Raw genomic sequence first — 25,464 nt, forward strand, 5'->3', positions numbered from 1 at the left:
TGAATTCCTGATCACTCTCTTTCACCCGCTCTTGATTTATCAACTCTTAACACCAACATTCTTCATGATCTTCTTCTCTATATACAATCATTTCCTGGTGGCTTCATCTATAGCATCTGTGCCCGCTCATTTTTTATTGTGTCAAATAAAAACTTTATAACTTTAAACTTCAATTCTGACTCCTTGAAACATGAAGGTCAGAACCAGAATTTAAGCTTTACTATAACGATATGCTGCTATATTTCTCATCCTTGTTGTACTGTGTTTGTCTCTCAGGACAGAGACAGCTCTGGTGCCACTGTTCTCCATCTGGCGTCCCGCTTCAGTCACCACGAGATCACTGAGTGGCTGCTCAAGAGTGGTGAGGTGGACCCCGGGGCTACCACGGACACTGGGGCCCTACCTATTCACTATGCTGCTGCCAAGGGAGACCTGTCGTCTCTGCGCCTGTTACTGGGACACAGCCCGAGGTGAGAGCAGCCTGGTTGTATTTTAATCAGGTTGTCACTGCATCAAGTTTATAAAATGTCATGTTTATCAGCCCTAATAAATAAGCAATTAAATATAAAAATCAAAATAATTCCATAGTGATGAAGAAATCATGTATAGCAGTATAGCAGATAGGCTGATGGTATTGTCAGTATTTTATGAATTGTTTTCAGAGGTAGAGACTTATGTTCCTGATACATATAGAGCAGACTAATTACCTCATTCTAAAATCCCATTTAGGAAAAAAACTCTTAGTGGTTAAGCTTCCCTTAAATATACCAGACTGTTCATGTGCTACTGTAAATTGTGTAATTCATCTAGAATAACTTCCACAATACTGTTTACCTGAAATTTCAGCCATTTTGGTGTTACAAAATCTCCAACCATGAAAGGCTGCAACTAAATTATGTTTATTTAAGTGACTGATCTAACATGTAACAAATTGATTTTTTCTACAGTGTTGACTGTGTACATAACATGTACAGTTATTAAAATTCCAAGGTCATTTGTATTTTTTTGTCTACAGATAAAACATGTACTTGTAGTCAACATTTGTTAATAACGAAACGTAAAGAAAAATATGTGGCCTTTGTTTTATTGTCTTATAATAAGTAATTATCCAATTAACATTTTATCTTTCGGCGGTTGAATTCTGTATTATATAGGTATAGAGTCAAGCCCCAGTGGCCTAATGGATAAGGCACTGGCCTCCTAAGCCAGGGATTGTGGGTTCAAGTCCCATCTGGGGTGGAATGCTGAAATGACTTTTTAAAGTCAACTTAATAACATTTTCCAAATGTGTTAATTAATGATACACATGCTGGAAAATCTCAAAATGTTTCCTAAAAATGCCTAAAGGTGCTTGAACCACCCATAAACCAATGTTATGTATCTATTGTATACAACCTAGTTCCATTGTTCTGACCCTGGCAGTGTGAACATTTTGTTCAGGCACTAACATGCTCTGCACCTCCCGTATTGTCTGCTTGAAGCCCAGACAGGTGCATGGCTGCTGAAAATTTAATGATTCTCAGGGACACGGTAGCGGCCTGATAGCTGCCTCCCATTCACTCTTCACCATCACCCTCCCTGAGCTGCTGTTTACCACTGTCTCCATGGACACACAGTAGAACCAACTGGCGATAAGATAATGAGGGAAACAAATCCGTTTGAATGGACGGATTGTGACTGGCCCGGGCTTTGTACAGAGCAAAACTTTGCCACAGTGAGATAACGTTGTGTCGCTGTTTATTTATTACCAGCCACAAATTTCTATTTGATTTTTAAGAGGTAATTAGATACATCTGAGTTTGCTCTACTTGAGAGACAAAAACTGACTAGGATAACATGACCTGCTCTGTTACATCATCACTTTAGTACCTGCCTGACTAATGAAGGTCATAAACATCCACACTAAGAGCAACCATTAAATAAAGAATAACTACATATCAAGTTCAGCAATGAAGCCTTTAAAATGTTTTTTGAAAACTTCATTGAAGATCATGGGGAGAAAAGATTGGAGTGAATGACTGATAAGGTATTTGCTAGTGAGCCTGATATTTACATGACGATAAAAAACAAAAACAAAAATATATAGCTGAATCAATCCAGAAAGTCTGGGCATTAGCCAAAACATATTAGGATTACATGGTTGCTACTGTATCCATTGTCCTTTGTGTTTTTGTCAAATGATAGCACTCAGTGGATTTACGAACCACTTTTAAATTGGTGGCACATTCAGGAGTGTCAGCCTCATGTGTCTGTGCTGATAGCATGTGTAGACAAAAGACCGACTGGACCTGGGTGGGAGGTCTGGGCTACTACAGCCATGTTATGTAATCAGCTGGTGCAGATAAAGATCTTTGACCAGGCCATAATTCCACTGGATTAGGATAATTAAGTCCATTAGCTGTCCAAACATACCACAAAGTGGAATCAAATGGTCATCACATAGGAGCAGACCATGTTATATCATCATTCTTCATAATAACGAGGATTTTGGTGGTAGCATATTGTTAAAACATCTTCTTCTACAAAATATGTAGGTAAGGGTGGAGTTCTTTCGAGTTATTTGAGTCATTTGAGGGGTTTTGGTTTAGTAGAGTAGTGCCAGAATATAAATGGAAGTAATGGTAGATGTGGGCTACAGTGGGGGTGTGGGATGCTGACTTCTGATGACGACTTGTTGGTTCCTTTCGCTCCAGCTGCTGAGCAGTAGGCTGATTAGCAATCCAGCTTCTAATCTTTTTGAGGATCGTAAAGCGTGCTGGAGGTTCAGGATCACTCTGGAAACTTCGCTGGACCAATCACACTCAGCTTATACCTATTAAGAGTGAACAATTATTCTAATGCCATTCTTGGAAATGGAATTACTTCAGATAACCCCCCCCCCACACACACACACACACACACACTCCCACACACACACACACACTGTGCTAACCATGCTCCATCTAGTGGCTTCTCTGATGTTATCCACTAGAAATTCTCAATGGTCGAAGAAAAAGGTAGAAAATCAGGTTGTCAGGTTTAAATCTAATCCAGGACAGACTATTTTGGAACAGACACAGTGATCCCAACCTTTGCTAATCTTAGTACTATTTTAACTACTGGATAAGGTACTTTAAGTCCAAGTGGTTCCATTTGGTTGTTGTTGGCATCTTATGAGTTAGAATGAATATGTGACAGAAGTGTTGTATTACTATATTATACAGTATGTACTATTTTGTCAGGTTTATCCGACAACACTCTACTGTTTCACCCTCTGTGACTGTGTTTAAGATTATTGACAACTTTAATCCTCACTTATCCATGTCGAACCCCAGTGAACAGAGGAACTTCATCCCACTTTAGTTACAGTCATACATTATTGAACTCTCTGCCCACTTCCTGATGACAGCATCGCAGACCCCTCCCCCTATTTTGAAAGGTGTGTTTGTATTTACACTGATACTTTCCCTTGTCTCCAAGACAGACAGTTTGAAACATATTTGCATTGTATATTAAACTTGTACTACAGTAATCAGAGGTACATATTAATGGCAATAAAAAAGGCGATAGTGTTTCCTGGTTTTGTCTCATCGATGCATTGGTCAGAGGTCATGTTTGACCGTTTCGCGGTCCATCGATGATGAGCAGAAGATGTATAAAAAATTACGTCTTGTCCCTTTTATTCGCAAAACAAACAGCAACCATTATAATGAGTGCCTGGTACTGTACCCAGTTTTCAATTTCTGGTGGCAGCAGATACTTTTATTTTTTTCTCTTTCCTTCTTCCCCCCTCATCACCCTTTAATCTGTCTTGACAAACATTGGTGTCTGCTCTCTGACAAACAGGCAAAGTCTGTGAGGAGCTAATCCTCTTAGGAGACTCATTGCTCATTTGTCAGTATCCAAATAAAGCATAGCCTCCTGGGACATGGTGGTGAAGCACCTATTGACCTCTTGACCTCCTGCTGTGCCAGAACAATCTGGAACAAGGAGGGAAGATGACCAAATGCTGCTTAAAGATGTAATTTGTGTGTTTATGTTTAAGCTGTCGTGATTTTAAATAAGTAGTAAAGTGTGTTATCTTTGTGTGTTTTGCAAGAATTTCACTTGCTTTTATTTTGCATTTAATTTAAATGTATCAGATTGTCATTTCAAACCAAGATTTTCTTCTTCCTAAGATCCCTTGTCTTTATAAGTATAGAGTATGTTCTCGTGTGTCAGTCACTAAATTAATTTTCGAATTGAGTCCTAATCAATTAGTGTTAAACCGTCCATGTCATTGGCAATCAAGTCTACGTGGAGTCCCAAGTTGTAGAACAACACGTGTGCATTCTTCAAGAATCGGGGATTAACATATATCTGTATATAATTTAAAACTTGGTATAATGCCACAACCTAAACTTGAATCCACAACCAGTTATATTTTTCCAGCCACAGAAAAATGTTAAAAATAATTGTTTATAAAATATAGAGTTTCTGACTCTTCCCTTTGTATCTCACCTCAGCGTGGTCAACTCCCAAACTAAGAATGGTGCCACTCCACTCTACCTGGCCTGCCAGGAGGGTCATCTAGAAGTCGTCCAGTACCTGGTCAAGGACTGTGGAGCAGAGCCAGGCATCAGAGCCAATGACGGGATGACGCCGCTGCACGCTGCTGCCCAGATGGGCCACAACACAGTCATCGTCTGGCTGGTACAGTTCAGTTCACAAATATAAAAAAACACGCATGGACTATTTTTTTATTCTTTTTTTATACTTCTGTAGAAAACACTCACCTGCAGTAATGATATAATGATATATCATAATAATGATGATGAACTAAAGTAAATGTTTAAGCAGTTATCGGTTGATTAATTTAAGTTGTTAAACAGACATAAAAAATGACACTTCTTAAAAACATTTTCTTATTATAATGTCCATGCTGTTTTCATAAATTATGACGTGTGTATGTCAAATATTTATTATAATTGTTATCAACGCAATATCAGTATAAACATGTATTCTTAAGGAAGCAGGATAAGCATAAAATATAAATCAATCAAAAATCAAATCAAATCTGTTACCTTAACATTTAAAAGTTCAATTTCTGTTGAAGTTGGATCCATTCTAGTGGCTGTATGATCGCAGGAACCCCAAAAAGCCAAACTGTGACTTTGTATTAATTGTGGAACTCTTGTTAATTAACTTTGTATAATTGATATGTTCATTTCTGATTGTCTGAAACTTCAGATCAGTTTCACAGAGATCCGTCTGACTGACAAAGATGGTGATGGAGCCACAGCCATGCACTTCGCTGCCAGTCGTGGTCATGCAAAAGTGCTGAGCTGGCTGCTGCTGCACGGCGGAGAGATAGTGATAGACAACTGGGGAGGGACGCCGCTTCATGACGCAGCAGAGAATGGAGAATTGGAGGTCTGTCACTGTTATCAGTTTTGACGAGTCTGGAATTTAAAAAACAATCTCTATGATTTTAATTTAAAGTAGATTGAAAGTCCAAAATAAGTAAATGTATCAAAAAAACAGATAGGTTAGTCCAAAAAAGCAAAAGCTAAACTCAAGATAATTGATAATGGAGAATTTGAAAAACATTCTCCTAGATATTATCACCATGGGTGTCAAACATTTTTATATGTAGGATTTTTTATCTTTCTTCCCAATGGTAGTCCACAAAAAACACAGTCATTTTTTAGAATAATCCCAGAGACACATAATAACTTTCTAAATGACAATACTAATAACACATTTTTTCCCTTCATAATATTAAAACTCTCCCTATTGCTATTTCCATACTGGGTTTCCCACATGACCACTCATTTTGAATAAAAGCTCTGCAGTTACTGTATGTTATTTCACCACTACTTTAACCAAATACTTTGATTATCATTGAGTTTTGTCCATCTCTGTCCGGTCATCCATTTGTTTTTAGCTCAGGTCTGAGTTTGGAGTAACTATGCATGAATTTTAATGGTGACACACTTTTACATTTCTCTCCAGTGTTGTCAGATCCTTGTGGTAAACGGTGTTGACCTTGGTATTAAAGACCAGGATGGATTCTCAGCGGCTGACCTGGCAGAATACAACGGCCACTCTCAGTGTGCCAAGTACCTGCGGACTGTGGAGAACATGGTGAGAGACACAGCACCACAGATTTTTAAGTAATTTTATATTAAATTCAGTTAAAAGGATTCTGTAAAACGTTGGCCTGGTAAGTCACCTATGGACTAGATTTTTAATCAAATAACATAACAACATTAAAAAAATTGACTTATTATGTTCTTCACAGTTCTAAAGATATCCCAGTACAACCTGGGTACTTTTGTTAAACTTTACCTAATTAACACTAAAGCTGTAACAGGGTGTCATAAACAAAGACTCAGTCTAAAGATCATGAACCGGGGCAGTTGGGAAACTGTGCCTTTAAGGATAACGATGTTTGTCACGATAATTGTCGCCAAACGATGGTTAAGTTCTCATCAATCTCGGGGACGTTTGCTAATTGGACCCATGAGAGCTGAACTGAAACTCATGAAAACAAGATAACAACATTTGTTCTTGTCAAGGAAGAGGAAGTGCAGCATGTGAACCTCTGGCCTGGTGTATGTTCTGTCAATGGCAGCTCCAACTTCAGATTATTATTTGGACAAGAAATTAAAGAAATAAATGTATTCTGCATACAATTAATATTTGTATATGGTGTATATTGTATATGTATATTTGTATGATTTATATATTTTTTTTATTTACACATGCTTATATTTATGCTTAAGCAACATGTATCTTACACTGACCTTCGTAGTTCACTGTGATGAAGTTAGGATTTTTTCTGTTGAAGGAATAATAACTTCACCACAGTGAACTCTCTCCAGTGTGCAGGATTCCTCCCCTTCTGACTGACCCCTAAGGACAACTGTAACAACTAAGAAGTGCATTGTGGGAAAAGCAGTCAATCCCCTGAGCTGTGAGACGTTTCATTAGTGAGCAGTAATTAAAAGTCAATGCTGTTCTTCTCATGTAAATCACCAGGGACAGACAAGTGAAAGAATGGGAACATTATGAAACAGATGATTCATATTGACAGTAATGAAGGATTCCAACCTGTGTGAAGACTTTACATACAGTAAATGACATTTTAAACGTGGGTCAGCAACTCTTCCTGTGAAAGAAGATTCAATTCAAATAGCCAAAATCTTTATTAAAACCCAAACAATTTTGTCAATGGGTTTGTTATTTTTGTGTATTGTGGAAATGTGTGTGGATAGCAATAATATAGCAAAACTGCTATACATATACTCCACTATACATCAGTAAAAAGACTAAAATAGGCATGAAAATGTAAGCTGAAAGTTACTAATTTCAAACATGTGTAGCTAAAAGTCTACAGCTAATTGCAGAAGTTCTGTTTCTGTGTGTCCTCTAACAGAGTGTTGAGCACCGGGTTCTGTCCCGAGACCCATCTGCTGACCTGGAGTACAAGCAGCCAGACTCTGGCCTCTCCTCCCCGAACACCACCATGCCCCCTGTGAGCCAGGTGACACACTTTGACATCAGTTCACCGACCAGTTCCTTATCCAACTACGACTCAGCCAACTCCAGTCAGTCCAGCACTGGAGAGAAGAGGAGCAGCTTAAAAACCTCTCAAGGACCACCTGCTAAACTGAACACAGTGGCAAATACAGGTAGTACAACTTTATATCAGTGCCTTTTCTATTGTTTTACTGAGAACGTGTGAAAAATCAAAAACATGGTTGACCAAAGACCTACTGTATGTACATCTGTGTAAATTATTAAACTACTTCTCTAGTTCATTTCAAGGCCATGAAAATATAGTGAAAGGGAAGGTCTAACATTTACAAATTTTCAGCCACAAATTCCTCTGCAGGTGTTGGTACATTGACCTAAAGTGTAAACAAATGCAGCAGTTGTTTACAGTTGGTGCAGATGGGAGATGCTTGCTATAAGGAGCAGAGGTGGCTTAGTGGTTAAGGAAGGGGACTTAGGTCCAGAAACCTTCAGGTTGGAGTCCACCAGCTGCCAAGTTACCACTGAGGTGCTCTTAACATGAGCACCTCATCCCCACACACTGTTCCCGGGGCACTTAAAGCTGCCCACTGTTCACTTTGGTGATGGGTCATATTTGGTTGTGTGAGGTGGTATGCTATGTCACAATGACAAGTAGTTCACTTTCCTTTACTTCCATATACTGGTGCTGCACCCTAGTGGCGTTATTTAGAAGCATAGCATTATCTTAAAGCTAAGACAAAAACATCTAAATTTTGTTCTTGTACTTCCTTCAGGCTAGTTACATATTTTTGTTTTTATTTGTTCATCTACTTTCTTCTTATAATGACCACACCCTTAATTAGAGCATGCTCACTTGTGCTGTGTCACAGGTGCATCAGAGTCGGCCATTTCTGACATGCAGGCGTACATGGATATGCTTAACCCAGACATCAGCTCCGATGTGCCCCCAAAAAATGATGATATGCACCCCAATCTCCCTCCACCACCAACCTATCCACCCCCACCTCCACCGTCATGTCCTCCAGAGCCCCCTCCACCTCCGATCTTCCCTGCACCACAGCCTCCTCAGGATCCATCGTCATCAACATCGTCAGCCGAGTTTCTGAAGGTGAAAAGCAACCTGAGGCACGTGGAGAGCAAAACTGACATAGAGGTGAGAGAGTCATGAGATTCAACAAAAACACTGTTGGTGATTAATTTTGCATTAAAGCTTTGCAAAGGTTTTTTTCTTCCTTGTAAACTGTTGCTCCTAAGATATTTGCAAATGAAAAGGTCAAGCTAGACTTCAAACATGTCTTATGCACAGGACAACTTCCCAAAGACATTACTGTCATTGTTTTTGTTTGCTCAACACTTTGAGATAGAAACTCAGTTTTTATTTTTTAAAATGTTAATATCTTACTTTGAGATGATAATAATGATCATCTCAAGCCTAGCTGCCATTTCCCCCTGTGTGTAATAAGCTGTGATGTCCCTCTGTTAGAGTGTGCACACAATGATATTATTGTGTTAACAAGGCAAACGTGTCTAATGATGGCACTCATTATGACCACAGACTGACACAACAGGGTTGTTGTGATGGGTTTAATTTTAATTACAGTCATTAATCTGGCCACAGATCACTCACAAGTGTCTTTGTCAAGCTGACATTATAAAGTAAAATTAAAACCGACATGGGCCACAAAGTCAGTGCTGCAAACATCTTTAAGACCGGTGGTGAGGATGTAATCTTAATTTAATTCTCAAGATGTTGAAGATTGTGACCAAGATTACCAGTCCACAGGATCACTTTCACCTGATTAAGGATTTATTTTCTGCCCGTAACCATGTCTGTCACTGTGATGATGGTAAAACCTTGTGTCTGCCCCAAAACCAGTGTTTCTTTTCAGTGAGTAGCGGATACGTTTGTAGGACAAAAAAAATTGTTCTACAAAGGTACTAATATTGAAAATAGTTATGGTTTTCCACACTTTATTTTGAAATGATTTAATTTTGTATTTTGTGTGAAATGCTTTAGTGTTGATTTTTTTCTGTTTAAAAGCCTTCTGCTGGGAACTCCAAAACTAATGAAGATAACTAAATATAGTAAAAAGAGGTCATTTTCTTTTTAAACATGTGCAGAAAAAGATTTTATGAAAAATGATTATAAAAACTTGAAATACTGTAGCTAAGTACCATAAAAATAGCTGATTATAATTTCTAATAATCTAAAATTCTCTCAAATACTTCACAGGTGCACGTTTATAAAAGGTTTATTCCACTGTGTTTATTGTAGAGGTAGAAGAAGAAAAAAAAAAACATTTTCCGTCACCAACAACAGTCACCAACACCAGGGTGAGCTGTGTGCCGCAGTGTGTGACAGACCTTAATTAGTGCCTCCCCCTTCACTCTCTCCTCTGTACCCAGGTGACTCACCCAGGGCGCGCCCTCATTAACAATTTACATTTACACATGCACACACAGGCACGCACATACACAAAGGTGTGCATTTAAGACCAGTGTGCAGCATTTACATTGGGATCAACAATCTACCTGTGGTGCCATAGTAACAGGAAACGGTAACTTCATCCAGGTAAACAGTAGATCAGATGGACCAGACTCACATCCTGGAGACACATCACAGCCCAAATCACACGTTAACACCAGTTTAGGAAACCAGATAAAAAAGAGTTTGGTGTGTTCGCTTCTTGTCTTGTCACTTTTGTTTATTTATTTGACTGTCAAAAACGTCACGTGACGGGCCTTTAGCCGTATAAAAAAAATCCTATTGTCGTGCTACCATTAACAGCTACACTCAGCACATTTTTGCTGCTAATTTGAAGCATTGAGTGCTGGAATATTCAGAAAAATCCGAAAGCTGGAGATTTATGTGCGGTCAGTCGTGTTGAAGGCAGCACCAGGGATTTGGTGTTTTGCATAAGAGGTGCTGGGCTGAGGAGTGGTTATTCTCCGGGTTAGTGGTGACATCATTGTCAGCGCTGTGAACAGATCTGATAGGCTATTGATGAGGCCTGTGGGTAAAGTGAGAGGGCAGGTAGTGTGACAGGTGTAGCACTGAGTGGAGAGGTGGCGAAGCTGTGGATCTGGTGACCGCTACTCAGAGTGCTTGGCTGAATTTGCAGCAGCTTGACAGACTGGAGGTGGACTTTAAAGGCTGAGGTAAGGTGTTAAGAGGAATTGTTTTTAAGGTTGACTGCCTTAGTCACTACTAAGAGATATCAGAAGCTGTGCTGCACATTTAGGAACCCGCACAATTTTTGTGTGTGTGTGTGCAACTGTCTGGCTAATTTCCAGGTTCTATCAATTAAGATGTTGAAATTGTTTATGGAGTTGAAAATGTTTGCTTAAGTTTGTCTTTCTTTTTCAATGCTTTGGAAGCACACAGAACAACCCACCTGTCTGTGTCTTTTTCAAATATAAGACTTGCCGCAACCGCATTTAAATGTAATTGAACCACAGTGAACGGGAACCAGGCTTAATGTCCTTTCATGCTGCTTACAAAACGCAGTGTAAATACACATGTATATCACAATGACCTACTGCTGACAGACAGATCCATATGATGAGAGGTCCACAGTCTGTGTGTACTCAGGTGTGTTTGTGCACATGCATGTGTGTGTATGTGCATTTCTTCATGGGGGTGCAGATATAAGCTTTTGTACATTTTGCCATTGTCAGCCCACCTCCTGGGAGGATGACAAAACCATCTGCAGCTCACCCTGCTCACATTACCCTCCCACCCCATCACAGCTCTTGGAGATTTCCCTGACAGCAGACATGAGTCAACAAAACGTAAACCCATTTATGAGAGGTTACTATAGAACATGACACCACAGGAGAGAGGAGGTCAGGGGCCAGGGGATACCAATTATTTCCTCTTGCATTAACATCAAACATCTCCCTGCTGCCTGAGGCCCTTGATGTCGTGACACACTGGACACTAGTGTCTACACTAGACTCAACATGGAAATGAAGTGAAGGCAAATTTGAATGGCAAAAAAGCAAAATCTTGTAGTACTGACTCCAATTTGCAAAAATATTTGTCCACTTTGAACTTTTTAATTATCTTTATTGTTCTCTCTTTTCCAACATTTGTGAAAATTTTAATCTATTTATACAATTATTTTTGTGGAAAGTAAAATCTTATTTAATATTAAGTTAAATAAGATGGATAGATTATATGAAGTTAAGCTCTGATCAGAAAGAGCAGATAGACTGGACAGTTACTCTGATCCCTGTTCACTTTGACCCACATACAATAGAATATTCTGCTCTCAGTGCCCCGGGTTCAGATAGGTGTCAGAGCTGAAAGTGAGAGTGCTCAATTAAAGATAAGTGAATGACCTTTGACCCCACTCATTGGACAGAAGGCTTTCTTTTTCCTCGGACTTAATTCTGCAAGTGGACTGTTTTTCAACTAAAACATTTTTTTTTTACTTGAACTGAATGATAGCATTGTTCCTTTATTCTTATTAATCAGCTTTGGTCCCACAAGACAGATAATCTGGGGAATAAGTGTGTTCTAAAGTGGGTTGAGAAATGTTTGTTACTGTAAAAAATCCCTTAATCAATAAAGTATTCATCTATCTATCTATCTATCTAAGAAAGGGCCACCGGGTCATGTGGTTAGTCTCTAACTTAATAGTCATTATTCACAGGCATTTAGTGCAATCTTTATAAATAAAAAGCCTGTAGTTTTTCTTCCTACTATTTGAAGGGTGTGGTATAAATACAGCTGAGTACTCTGAGTTGAATGGGTTTTTGAGTTGAGTGCAGTATAAGATCATTTCTTTTTATAAAAAAAGTACAGTCAGTTAATGCAACAATGAGAAGCTGATGCACATTTAAAACAGAAAAAAACAACTTAATTTGAAGTTGACTATTGACAATTGTGATTCATTGTGATCAGAGTTTGACAGTCCTATTGTTTGTATTTCCTTCTCTGAACATGTAAAATCCTTATTTTCTCAACAGCCTGCGACTGGAGACGGCCACGAGAAGTTGCGTCGTGTGGATTCAAACAGGAAGTCCAGGAGCTTTAGTAAGCAGCCCAGTACTGGGGACTACTACAAGACCCTGGGCAACGAGACAAACGAGCTACGTGAGAACAAAGCCATGGCGCCCAACGAGGAGGTGAGACATGTCTACTATCATTTCCCCTGTAAAAGGAAAGGATTTGATTTATTTGCAGGAGAAAGTACAGCTCTGTTGTGAACCTACTTTCTGGGAGTTTGGACATTGCCCTTCAGTATTGTCATGTTAGCCTTTAGCAACATCAGTATTTTCAGTTAACTTTACCACCAACACTTCTGACCTTTTTTTAAAAACTTGTATGTTTGGTGGTGTTTTAAGAATTTTTTGTTCTTTTTCATCTACAATAGTTTGCTGATTTAGAAAAATCCTTAAGTGTAATTAAGAGTTGTATCCATTCAAGGGGAACACTAACCGTAAACCTGTCAATAATATTTGAAAGTTGAAACCTCATCATTCTGACCCTGTACCCTGTGATTCTTTTCACATCCGTATTGTTGCAGATACCATTGTAATGTACCTGTTATTCGGCCTATCCAGATTAGTGTAGACATGTCAGTTCCTTCTAAGATCATTTTCAGGATGAAGTCTGTTCAGGTGATGGCATGTTGGCATTGGGTTACACTCTGACTGAGCTATTTGCCTGTGTATTATCCTGCTCAGAATGTTACATAATCTTGTGCCCTTTTAAACTTCTCTTTGCCACTTGATGCAAACACCCCTCCCACACTCCTCACCCCCTTATTTCCATTGCCTCCTTAGGCTCCACCTGCTGTGTAAAAATCCAGATGATTATTCAGTGGAAAGTCGCCAAAGACAAAATACATTGTCAAAATTATAATGAATATAATTTGTATCCATTTGGCTAATTTGAGATTAGATAAGATTAAACAGTATAAAATTGGATTAAAACTTTGTTCATTGGTTTGGACATTTCTCTTAGGAAATCTATTTTATATATCTTGTATATGTTTTATTTGTTCAAAAGTTTTGACTTTTTTTTAGATTTTGGCTGAAGTCCAACAAGTTAGCTTGTTTTACTCGCATTTTATGATTTTCAGCATTTGGCTACATTAAAAAAAAAGCAATGGCATTGTTTTGTACAGAGGTTTTAGTATTTATGCTTTCTGATCTAGTAAAAAGTACTCTTAGTACGGATTATCACGTTATCTCATTTACTGTATTTGACCATTTAAATGATTAACTGCTAAACTAGATAACTAGAATTAAGTAAATTCTTTTTACTCTATTAAATTAAATTGTCAGTGCATTTTTATGCCCTTTACCTGTAGTTTTGATTATCTGGTGAATAGTGTGGTTCTAGTTAGTTAGTTTTATTTTTTAATTGTATTATACCTGATGTGACTATTGAACAGCCTTGCTAGAGCACCCTGTTAATTACTACCCAGTGACAGGGACATGTGTCCCTCTAAGATAAGTGTGTCCCACTATTGGTCAATATCTGGCCTACACATCACAGCCTGCTGAATCAGTGGAGTCTATTAGACTATGATCATTGTCCCCAGAGGATTGTAGTCCCTCAGAAGCCAGAAGGGTGGGCTGCTCTGGTGATATCAAGTATAATCCACATTGAGCCAATTAGGGGCCTCAGTGGGGCCCTCCTGTCTCAGAGGCACCCTAGCAGATGGACGAGCTAATCAGTAGAATCCAACGGCACGTGCCGCCAAAGCCCATCTGGACATGCCCCCCTCCCTCCACTCCCCCAACTCTTTTGGGAATATGAAAAGTAAAGTGGGCAACAATGAGTAGCACGCGTCAGAGGAACCCAGGATGGGGCGGGGTTGTGTTAAATGTCACGGCCCATTAACTTGCCCCCAGCAGGGTTGCAGCACGCTTATGGAAGTGTGTCAGACGCGTGTATGTGGGGTGAGGACAGAGTGTGTGGGGGGGTTAAGGCACTATCACTTGCAGCAGCAGATGGCCTATTCTGTTTCCGTCTAAATTTCCCCAAGAGATTAGGTCACATTATTATTAGCAGTGCTTATTGGAGCAGGATGTTATCTCTTTATGGGTTGATTAAAGGTGGCAGGAAGCGGAGGAAAGTGATGCTGACACTCACATCTGTCACTGTTTACAGCCTGTGTGCAAGAATTTAAATGCTTCCTCAGACCAGCAGGTGCTCACGCCAGAATGCCAATGCAGGAGGGAAATGTTTTAATGTTTTTGGAATGTAGGTGCTAGAAAAAACAAACCAAAAAAAGCTTTATATTTTCATAAATCACCAGGCAGAATAGAATCATATTTTGGCTGGCTTCCTACAAGGGTCAACAAAAAATGTAATAATTTAATCATTCTTGTACAGTGTGTCTTGGCCTTTGGTCTTATTTTTGCTGATTAAGTTGTCTTTTTTTTATGCTAGCGCTGTGAGCACAGCACTGTTTTAAGGTGAAGAGAGGACAAAATATATGTGGTACTCTAAGACCAATATTTTCTTTCTAAAAAAAAATCAGTCCTCATAAGCAGTTTAATTGTTTGCAAATTATCACTTTTAAAAGAACCATTGCTAGGAGAAACACCTCATGTAAAACTAATAAAATGTATTTAAATATAAATCAGCAAAGCCCGGCCTGCTACAGATATAAATTCTCGGAATAAATAAAGAAAATTTCCTGCAATCCATCTGTGAATCCAAACCCAGTTGTCGGGAAGGATTGTCGTTCATTGTGCGTGTGAATTTAATCTTCTTTTTCCGTCTTCCAGGGCTCTGTGTTACTGGAAGAGCCAACCGATGGAAGCCCCGCCCACAGCTCAGAGAACGGCACCACAGAAGAATCAGTCCCGCCACCACCTCCTCCACCACCTCCTCCCCCTCCTCCTCCTCCAAGCAACTCAGCGCCAACACCACCACCTCCTCCTCCTCTACCCCCAGAGACACCGACAAACCAGAACAATACTGGTTCTGGTTCCAACAGCCAGCGTCGTCAGTCTTCCTCATCAGGAAGTGAGTTCCCCTTAACTTTTGAGTGTTCTCTCGGGTTTTTCTTTCATTCTTCTTCCACTTTTCTTAACATCTCACCTGCTTTGCTTATAAAACATCCTCTATGCATTCCTCGAGGTATAATGCACATACGTTATCCTACTTGCTGGAGATGAGTTGAGTCTGACCCCAGCATCCTAAATAACCTTTTATAAATTAATAATGCCGGGTTACGATTACCCTGAGAACTGGTTTAGTGTTCATCCATTTCCTTAAGTGCCCCGCTGCCCTCGTTGCTGTTGTCTGACTGTGGACCAGGGGTTTTTATTACACATCCTTAAACATTGTAATATTCTTAGACATTTCTCACCAGAAAAATCCATGAAGGAGGTAAAATCACTATAAATTGAAATTAATAACAAAATTGGCTTTTTGTTATTGAATAGCATCCCGTAATACTTTTGAGCACATATAAGCCTGCAGATAGCATTAATGCACTGTTTGCCCTCCAAAAGATGTAGATGTAGAGATGAATTCATAACAAGATATTCAGGCGAACAATAGTTGAATAGAAGTTAAAAAGAAAATCCAATTCCAGCTTGAATTTGACGTTTGTGCAAATGTTGCGACGAGCGAGGACATCAGAGCTATCGTTAGCTTCAACTGTCTGGTTACAGTCAAAAGGAAAGCTAGCCCAGATTATATGAGATGATTAGAAATGTGTCACAAATTAATTCTAATATGAGAAAAAAATGTTGAGTCTGCACCTTTATGTGAATGTAGTGGACAGATAAAAAGCACAGATAAATATAGTATGTAAGTATAATTTGAAAAAATGTATTTTTGTTTACGTGACAAAACGCTCATTGTTTTGGAAGCAGAACTGACTTGATGTCTTTGTTTTTGTTGGTCCTTTTCTGTGGCGACCAAATCAAATTAAAAAGGTTCTTGTAATCCAAAGTTCCCCAGTTTAATAGGTTGTAGTCACTATCTATCTATATAGTGTCTCGATGACAAAACCCAACCAATGGAATTGTGTTTAAATTTCCAAGTGGAAAAATCACTTTGTTCAGATTAAATACAAGTGTGTAAACATGGGCTAGAGATGAAAGATCAACACCTACAGCAGGCAGCTGTGTTGCCCTTGAGTCAACATGTGGACAATATCATGATCACCTCCACAGAACAACTACACCATCACAACTATGTCAGATGTGATCAGTTTCATATTTCTTTTCCTCCGTATCAACAGTGTTCTGCAGTGTCGTTTCAGTATCTCCCTGATTACACGAGATGTTTTCATGTCGTCAGATTAGAGGCTTTTCAGTTCAGTCATAAACACTAGCAGCGGTCATGCTGTTAAACCTCCATTTAGGGGCCTTTTCACAGTCTAATGTAGCACACTTTGTTGACCAAATATCACACTGTCTCCTCTGTTTGTGCCCCGCCTGCTGCTGATCAGCTAGACGGCAGTAACAACAGTGGCAGACCAGTGCAGGGTCACTAATGACATGATTAGTGCTGCGTCGTTCATCAGGCCATAAACCAGCTGTTAAATGGTTGTAAAATTAAAAACCACTGAGGTGTTTGATCAATCGAAATGAAGCTTCACCAAGACAACAGCAACAAAACAGGTGGCTGAGTGAAAAGGCTGTTAAACATTGTCAATGCTTTCAATCTCGCTCTTGTTCTGTATTGATCAGGTCGTAGTGATTGTCTTTAACAGGACACATCCTGGTCTGTACGCGCTGTAAACGCTCCCTAATTATCTGAATTGTTCTAAAGCATTAAAGGGGCAATAAATGCACAGGGAGGAGGGTGTAATCTTGGAAAAACACAAGCATTTTAGAGGATGAGGTTAAAGCTCAGATAGTCATTGGGCCATTAGAGACACAGCAGGTGGTTGATTTAGAGAGGGGGAATAAAAGTACTTGAGTACAAGGAAGTGGCTGCTCTGCACATCTGATGTTAACAGATGCAGTGTTAGTGCTACTGTAGGTGAAACCATTTCCTTTATGGTGCAGTGCTCGTAAATACAAAACTGACAAAGCAGTATCCAACCCTCCTCTGTGCCAGGTCAGCTGACTCCACACCCTGAGCCTTTACAGAGTTTCACTGCCATATATCAGAATGACCTGACAAAAGACAAATATGAACATGTTCTCAGACCCATAAATGAAATGGGTTGAATCCAGAATACATTTGCAGTCCATTAGTCATCTGTGACTGTGGAGATCAGTGGTCTCTCTGCAGGAGCTCACTGCATGGAGGTAGGATCTTTAAATGGAAGAATCTAACTGATGCTTGTTTTGTGTATTCACAAGTGATTGTGTGACAGTGTAGTAGCAGTTATTTACACATTTTATGAGATACAGTTATAGTGTGCACTTTGTACAGTGCAGGCAGGAAACTTCTTCTAAGACTTAGGTTTATACAGTTTCTGCTCTAATATTAAAGACGTTAAGTGTCTTCGTAAACATTACTTGTACATAATGTGTACTTTTATGTACAGTTTGTGCTGTATGTAAACATTGTTGGTTGCACTTTATATTTTTTCTATAATCATGTTAATGACAGTTGTTGTTCTGCTGTTATAAAGCATTTACAAGTCATTTGTGGGGGAAGTTTATTGTGTGGCAGAACTGTGCCATAGTTGAGAGAACAAGTTGAGGATCCCTGTGTGTGTGAATGTGTGTGTGCACGCACACACAGCTGATCAAGTGCAACCACGCATGCACGCATGTGATAATTCCCGGCTTTCCATTGGCCCGCTGTCACTTCCAGTTAGCAGTGATTCCTTTAGATTTCCACCAACTGTGATGATGGGTCTTTAGCAGAGGGCTGCCCTTCACTCACCAAGACAGAGAGGAAGAGAAAATGAACTCTATGTTCAGCTAAACCCTGCACTGGTCGTCTTAACTGGGAAGATCTTTCAAGGAGACTTACAGAAAATGAGGGATTCATGAGTTACTGAGGAAAATCATCAGATCAGTGGAAGGTTACACTCAATCAAACAGGTGAGATTGTGGCATAGTTAGCTTTGGAGTCTATTAGAATGTGTGTTGTACAACTGAAGTGTAACATGGTAACAGTTGGTTTGTGTATTGTTTTTGATAAAAGCATTCCGTGGTACAATTGACAGTGAAAAAATGTAGTCTCTTTTCCTATGAAAACAATGTTCCTTTGTGGGAGATTTAAAAATAGAGGTAGAAATCTGTCCTGAGTCGCCTTGTTGTTAACTATAAGCAGATTAGAATCCATGGCAAGTGAACGTGTAAATTCTTCGACATCAACCTACTTTTTAAAGTGGTGAAAGCTCAGGAGAGCTTATAAACATGCAGTTACACTTCCTGCAGTGGAGTTGTGTTTGCACTACAGGCTGTGAGTGGCTTTAATTTCTCACAGGTTGGAGATATGCTCATTTAACATTTAGAATAAAAAAAAAACAAATAAAGAAAATTTAAGAGAAATGAAGACATCCACAAGAGGCAGTGTGGGTAAACTCTATTGACCTCCCATGACTGTCCAGCCTGCTCCAGCTCAGCATTGTTGCCCTCCTAATCTGATGAAATATTTAACACATAAGTGCCACCCAACCCCTCTCTTCCCTCCACCCCTCCCTTTTCTTTATTGTGTTCCTGGCAGCCTTTCCTCCCCAATTCCTTGTTTCGGTCTACCTGGTTTCACTTTTCGGCTGCTGCTTTTGTGTGCAGGCGCAAAATCTTTCAACATGATGTCCCCCACTGGTGACAACTCGGAGCTGCTGGCAGAGATCAAAGCAGGAAAGAGCCTCAAACCCACGCCGCACACTAAAGGATACACCACCGTCTATTCCACCAGTGGATCCACGGGCAACAATGTAGGTGCAGAGCCTCCCTGCAACACTGGTCACACACACTGTAGCTTCACACAACTGTCACTAAGACGAAAGTGATCACTATGTCTCTACGTCGTAATGTTTAGAACTGTTGTTATTGTGCAACCAGTTGTCATACATTCGTATCGTACTGCATTGTTTCTTCTAAATAATGGATACTCAGATACAAGGGTACTCAGTACTCAGGATATTACGCAGATGTCAAAGTATTGCAAAGGAAGAATAAAAATGGTACCCAGTAGCTCACCATTGGTTGAACTTTTATTCTGCACTATTTAGTCAAAGGTGAACCATCATTGGTTAAAGTTTGAACAAACATCATCAAACAGTATAGCCCCAAAAATATTATATTGCAGGTGATGTTTTAGTTAAACATTACCTGGACAACCCTATGTGTATTAAAGTATACAAATATTTTAAATTGTATTCATGCAGTATTCTTTAATTTTTCTCAATTCGGCTCTCAATGATTTGGCTCATATATTTATATTTATATATTTATGACTGGCTCATGTAAATGTGGGCTGTTACTGTTAGTTAGTGGCCTATACCCTGCAGTCTACATACAAATGGTTACAGACCATTGGGACACAAGCTGTAGTTTATTGCCTGAGATGTGGCCCACAGGCCCAGAGGTAGGTTAATGGTGCCACGTGAGTCCCAGATTGTTAATGATTTGTGACAACATGTGCACCATCTGGTATGATGATCTACCTAATAATATGTTTAATGCTCCAAAAGTAGACATCATTTATCTTAATTCCTGATCAACACGGTCTTTCCCGCCCAACAGGGTACTACAAGTACTACAACACCACCAGGGACCCGCACACCCAGCCCACCTGCCAAACCGTCATCCACTCCACCCGTAACATCCCCACCCAGCACTCCAACCCCTAAGTCCAGTCCCACTGCCTCTGGACCTGCCAGAACTACATCACCCTCAGTGAGCCACGAGCCGCTGCAGACTAACTCTGTAGTCAATGGTAACAGTGGTGGTAGTGCTGGTGTTGGCGGCAGAATGCGGGTCGATTCTGGACGAAAGATGAGCGTTGCAGATGTGGAGGCACTGGTGCCCACACATGATGAACAGGGGAAAGCCATACCGGAGTGGAAGAGGCAGGTGATGGTTCGAAAGCTGCAGGTGAAGATGCAGGAGGAGGAAGAGCACAGACGCAAGGTAAGAATGATGAAGCCAGTTTTATTGATTTATTTACTTTGTGTCATGTCTTTGTGGCATCCCCATCTGTGGAAGTGTATTTTCGATTTTAAAATATGATGACTGCTTTCCGTGTAAATACTGCCACAGGGGGGATAGCTGATGTGTGTTTGCATGTGAATTTGAATATGGTGTTGTGTAATATCCAAGCATGAAACTTCCATAACACAATTATCTTTTATAGTAAGATTTGTTGAAGGCCGTTTAACAGCCACACAAACGTTTGCCAAAAGTTTCTAAAAACTAAACTAAACATGACAGCAAAAAAATCCTAATTAGTCTAGTCTAGATCTAAACTAACTAGTCATGATGACTAGTGACCAAAATAGTTCATGGTGTGACATTTTTGCAAAAATAGCCAAAACCTACCCAGAACATTTCTGGAATTAGCTAAACGTAAGTTCATGTTTTGCTGCTGCTCACACATAACCACAAATTAGCCAATAGTACAACATTACAGTGGCTAAAACACAGTTAGCTAAATGATAAATCTACAAAGAAAAAGGGAAAATAAAAATGACTGAAATGATGTGGAAATGATGGCTAAAATATGAAAGTGAACACCTGGTTGTTTTGCTGTTAGCAAACAAGCTGAACAGTCGTACTGAGCAAACAGAAACATAAAGAAAAGGTTCAGATTGGGCCTATTTCACATTCACTTCTACATAAGCTATGATTGACAGGGTTTGGAATAATAATGTGTGTCACTGAGAATGAACCTGATTCCCATTTATGTCTGACTTGTCATCTTGACCATACTTGCGGAAACAAGCATTCTCTATACTCTAATGCTCATATTCTTTAATTTTTGGAAGTGGAGTGACAGGCGTATATATTTTTACCTAATATTTTTGATTTGACTGTCTGCATGATTTTACACTCTACTAAAAAATACAATTTTGCGTGGAGTGCAGTGATGTGAATACTTGGCTACAGTTTCCATCACAGTACTTTCACACTTGACTGACAGATTCATTGTGTCGGCTGCTGTTTGATGGACTTTTGTGGCTTCAAGTTGTTACATGCTGATTCAGTGGTGTGATGCCGGGCCCATTCACACTACAGGTCAACCAGTACACATACCAGTACTGCGCACTTTATTGACAAGTAATCCTTAATCGTCAAAATAATGTACAGAGAATGTTCTTATGATAATGTTCTATTTATTAATGTATCTTTAGGCAGACTGTGACCTATTACTGGACTTATTTCAACCCTGTCAGAATAAAACATTGGTGCCTGTATTTGAACTGGCGCCAATGTCAATGGCACTGACGGTTTCCATCATGAACTTGGCAGTGTAACATTGTAAAAAACAGTTGAAAAACTGAACTTTGAAAGATTATTAATGGGGAGGTGTTACTATTAAAAAGGGTTAAAGACCACTGTCATATATAGAAGTACGAAATACATATTTAGACGTGTTGTACAACAAGACAAATACAGTTATTATGATCGCTGAAATTAAAATTTGCCTCTTAGTATAAAAACTACATGCAGTGTTCCCTGTTCTGTTGGTTTTGGCAAGGCAGTGCCATTGCACCACTTAATCCATGTAAAGACTGTGTGTCAGGATGGACTTGCACTGAAGTGTGTATTCACACAAGACTCTTGGAGCTGAAGGAACCTCCTCCCCATTCTTCCTTTTTCTTGTCTCCTGGTCTCCTTTGGCCTCTGATTTAGTTTGCGACAAGTGGGCACTATCAGCCGCAGGAATGGCACTACTCCCACATCCACAATGCCATTTTGGGCCCATTTGGGGAACTGATGACCGAGGCTGACCTAAACCGTATTGAGAAGCAAATTGAGAACCTGCAGGTCATGCATAAGGTCTCAGAAGTGGAAAAGGAGCTTGAAGCATTGGAGCGTGAGCTGCACCAGCTTCTACCGGTGTCTGCTGCCCTCAGTCAAGGACACTTCTCAGTCAATCCAAAGCAGGTTCACGGTCAAGCTGAAGATCTTCCTGCCTGGTGCAGTAAGATTTCTACACTGCTGAAGAGCATGGCTATTCTGCTAGCAACACTTGGAGGCAAAGAGATCGATATCTTGGATCTTGTATGTCCGGGATATTCTCCGCAAGAAATAAAGAATGTCAGCCCAGGTCAGGCTGATCCAGTTCCATCTACTAGCACCGGACCTGTTGTGCGTTCTCAGTCATTCTCAACAAGAGAGGATGTGGAGATGGAGATAAAGCAGTGTGGAGTTTCAGTGAAGAACCTCAAAGCCAACTATGAAATTCAGAGCCAGTCAGAGTCTGCAGAAAAACCAAATAAGGTATACAAACGTAAGAGGTCACTGCCGATGGTAAGTGAGACCAGAGAACCTCAGGAAGCCACCACAGAAGCTGTTCCTTGTTCCTTAGTTACAGACCCAAAATCCACCACAAATGGAGACTTAAGTCCAGTGAATGAATCCCACTCAGTGCTTGTTGACGAACCACCTATCACTGCATCTTCTGCACCTCTGACATATGAACCACATGAGATCATGGCTCCACCTAATATTGAACAGTTTAATCAGGTACTTTCTTCAGACCCAGTTTTAAACAATGACCAACTCACTAGAAGCCTGGAGGTGCAGACAGATGTTAGTTATGTCCAAGAATGCATTGAAATGAGGAAAGAGAGAATTGTTTTCCTGTTCCTTGAACACTGGAGGAAGTACACAATCTCTGAGTCTTATCGGACTAAATATGCAGGTAGGAAGGGAAACCACCTAGATGTTGGAGTTGCTGACTACGACCACTTCAGTGCACAGCTTAGTGAGGAGATACACAGTGAAGATGATAAACTCATCCTTTTCATGAAGTCAAAGCAGGTTGTAGGAAATTTGATCGGCCACTGGAGGACGATCATGAGTCAAGTGCCCACACGTCAGATCCGTAGGCTGAGTCGTGCCCAAATGATCTACTGGCCGGAACACTTCCTGCCGCACATCAATGGGTCACCTGTGAGCTACGAAAGTCTGACTCTTGATCTTTTTATGCTTGGCTACTTCCAGTTGCTGGAAATGAGTATGTCTCGCAATGAACGCAAATTCCGGCATCTCTTGTGCTACGAGATGTTTGACCGTCTTGGCAGCCACAAGTGGGAGGTCATAAGGCAATTTCACAAGGAAGTCATGGAGGAAATTGAGAGAGGAAAGCGAGACTGGGGAGACAGTTTTGAAGACATAAAGCTGAAGTATTTTGGAGACTGCGATGAAGGTGGTGGTGTGATGACAGCTTCTCTTCATGGCATGTCTCCTGATATGCCAGTGATGCCAATAGAAGACTCACTCCCTCCTCCACCTTCACATCCTCCACCACCTCCGCCACCTTCCCATCCTGCTCCCTCAGCTCCAGTGTCCACCGCCTCTGCACCAGCTTCACCACCGGCCACGCAGCCAGAGGTTCCCACACCATCATCGCTCCCCCCAGCCCAGGAGAGGGTACCTGGCAATGGCATTACAAATGACACTGCTGTTGTCAATGGCAACAGTTCAGAGCAGCAGAATGAGCAGAGTTCAACAACTGCAGCTGTACAGCACACGAACATATCAGCAAAAGCTGAGACGACACAGGACTCACCCAAAGGTTCAGGAGTAGATCCTGTGAAGAATGTTCCTCCAGTTATTGTTAAAGTCGCAGAGGAACCTCCTGTAGATAAACCTCCTCCAGATGAACCCAACGGAGAGTCAATTAAAGTCATCTATGAGCTGAAAGAGTTCAGCAATGAGGAAATAATCCGATATATTGACCGAAGTTTCACTTTTTGGAAAGAAAAAGAAGCTGAGCTCTTTGATATCTAGGTGGATTTAACTGCTACAACGAAAGACAGTATCCACGAGAAATATGATGCAATGATGGAATTGCATTTTTGTCTGTGTTAAACCAAGAGCTTTTATAGTCGTATTAGCTGCCATGGTACACTGCTTCAGAGAGAATGTGTTTTTAAAGCAAGACATTTGCCATAAAGGTTTTGATGTATTGTAGACACGCAACTACAGATTATTTTCACGATCAGACTTTTTTTTCGATCAACAACTTTCAACAAAAGATTATAATTATTTTGAAATAAACTATCGTGAATTATCAAAATAGTTTATATAAAGTGAAGTCCTTTTAGTCAATGATTATTAGACTTGAGATTGCAGCTACTGCAGTTACTTACTCTTTCATTAGTATACTAATTAACTTCATTATGAGGATATATGTGAAAACCCTGATTATACCAACAACACTTATCAATAAACAAATTGAACTTTAACTTTAACTCAGCTCACTGCAGAGTACAGAGTAGTCCATAAGTTGTTTATGGGTTTTTGTTTGTCGGTACGATTCCCTACTTTAAGTATGCAGTAAAATCTTAGTCACATAACAAGTTAGTCATAATAACAAGTTGCACAAGTTGACGGGTAGAACATTTTGAAGTTGAACATTTTACAGTAATTAAAAAAAATTGTAAAAATGAAAAAAACAATTGATTGGTGTTTGAGCGATTTGCTTACATTTGAATAATTGAATTTGTTTTTCTTTTATTACTTGATTTGTACATTACTGATACAAATAAAGTTTGGCATTTTTGTGATTATAGGATTCAGTTCTTTTTACAGTCAGTACAGTGCAGTGAAAGGTCCTCAACTCCGATCCCTCTCATTAGTAATCCTCTGCTGTGACACTCGTAGCCCACGAGAATCACACTGTTTCTGTGACAAAGCCTCTACAGTGTCAGGATTACCTTCAAATCACCCTCTTAGCACCACCTGTTGTCATATTACACGAGGCTTACAGAAACCCTAACCAGAGTCAGTGAGTTTTGAACAAGAGTTAACTTAAGGTTTAATAAAAGAAAAGTGTGCATTCATTAAAAGTAAAGGCTTTTTTAATCCTTTAAACAAAGCTCCAGTGAACTTGTCTTC

The 25,464-nt window shown here is 39.9% G+C and overlaps 2 protein-coding genes and 1 non-coding gene across 7 annotated transcripts in view; 2 read left to right on the plus strand and 1 right to left on the minus strand.

Moving 5' to 3' along the window:
• The window catches only part of LOC103384526 (ER membrane protein complex subunit 3-like), a 629,629-nt gene that overhangs the window by 170,627 nt on the left and 433,538 nt on the right, over positions 1-25,464 (minus strand). The gene's annotated exons all lie outside the window — the stretch shown is intronic.
• The window catches only part of espn (espin), a 34,742-nt gene that overhangs the window by 5,531 nt on the left and 3,747 nt on the right, over positions 1-25,464 (plus strand). For all 3 annotated transcript variants that reach the window (XM_017035759.2, XM_017035761.2, XM_025059647.1), the window contains exons 3-12: positions 277-470; positions 4,485-4,671; positions 5,209-5,391; positions 5,974-6,105; positions 7,400-7,655; positions 8,370-8,653; positions 12,475-12,633; positions 15,253-15,493; positions 19,183-19,328; positions 20,140-20,526. In XM_017035759.2, the coding sequence (XP_016891248.1) occupies positions 277-470; positions 4,485-4,671; positions 5,209-5,391; positions 5,974-6,105; positions 7,400-7,655; positions 8,370-8,653; positions 12,475-12,633; positions 15,253-15,493; positions 19,183-19,328; positions 20,140-20,526 (2,169 nt within the window). The remainder of the gene's footprint in view (positions 1-276; positions 471-4,484; positions 4,672-5,208; positions 5,392-5,973; positions 6,106-7,399; positions 7,656-8,369; positions 8,654-12,474; positions 12,634-15,252; positions 15,494-19,182; positions 19,329-20,139; positions 20,527-25,464) is intronic.
• trnar-ccu (transfer RNA arginine (anticodon CCU)) lies at positions 1,167-1,239 on the plus strand. Its single transcript has one exon. It is a non-coding gene; the product is annotated as a tRNA-Arg (tRNA).

This window comes from Cynoglossus semilaevis, chromosome 10 (assembly GCF_000523025.1).
Source record: "Cynoglossus semilaevis isolate Cse_v1.0 chromosome 10, Cse_v1.0, whole genome shotgun sequence".
Classification (NCBI taxonomy): Eukaryota; Metazoa; Chordata; class Actinopteri; order Pleuronectiformes; family Cynoglossidae; genus Cynoglossus; species Cynoglossus semilaevis.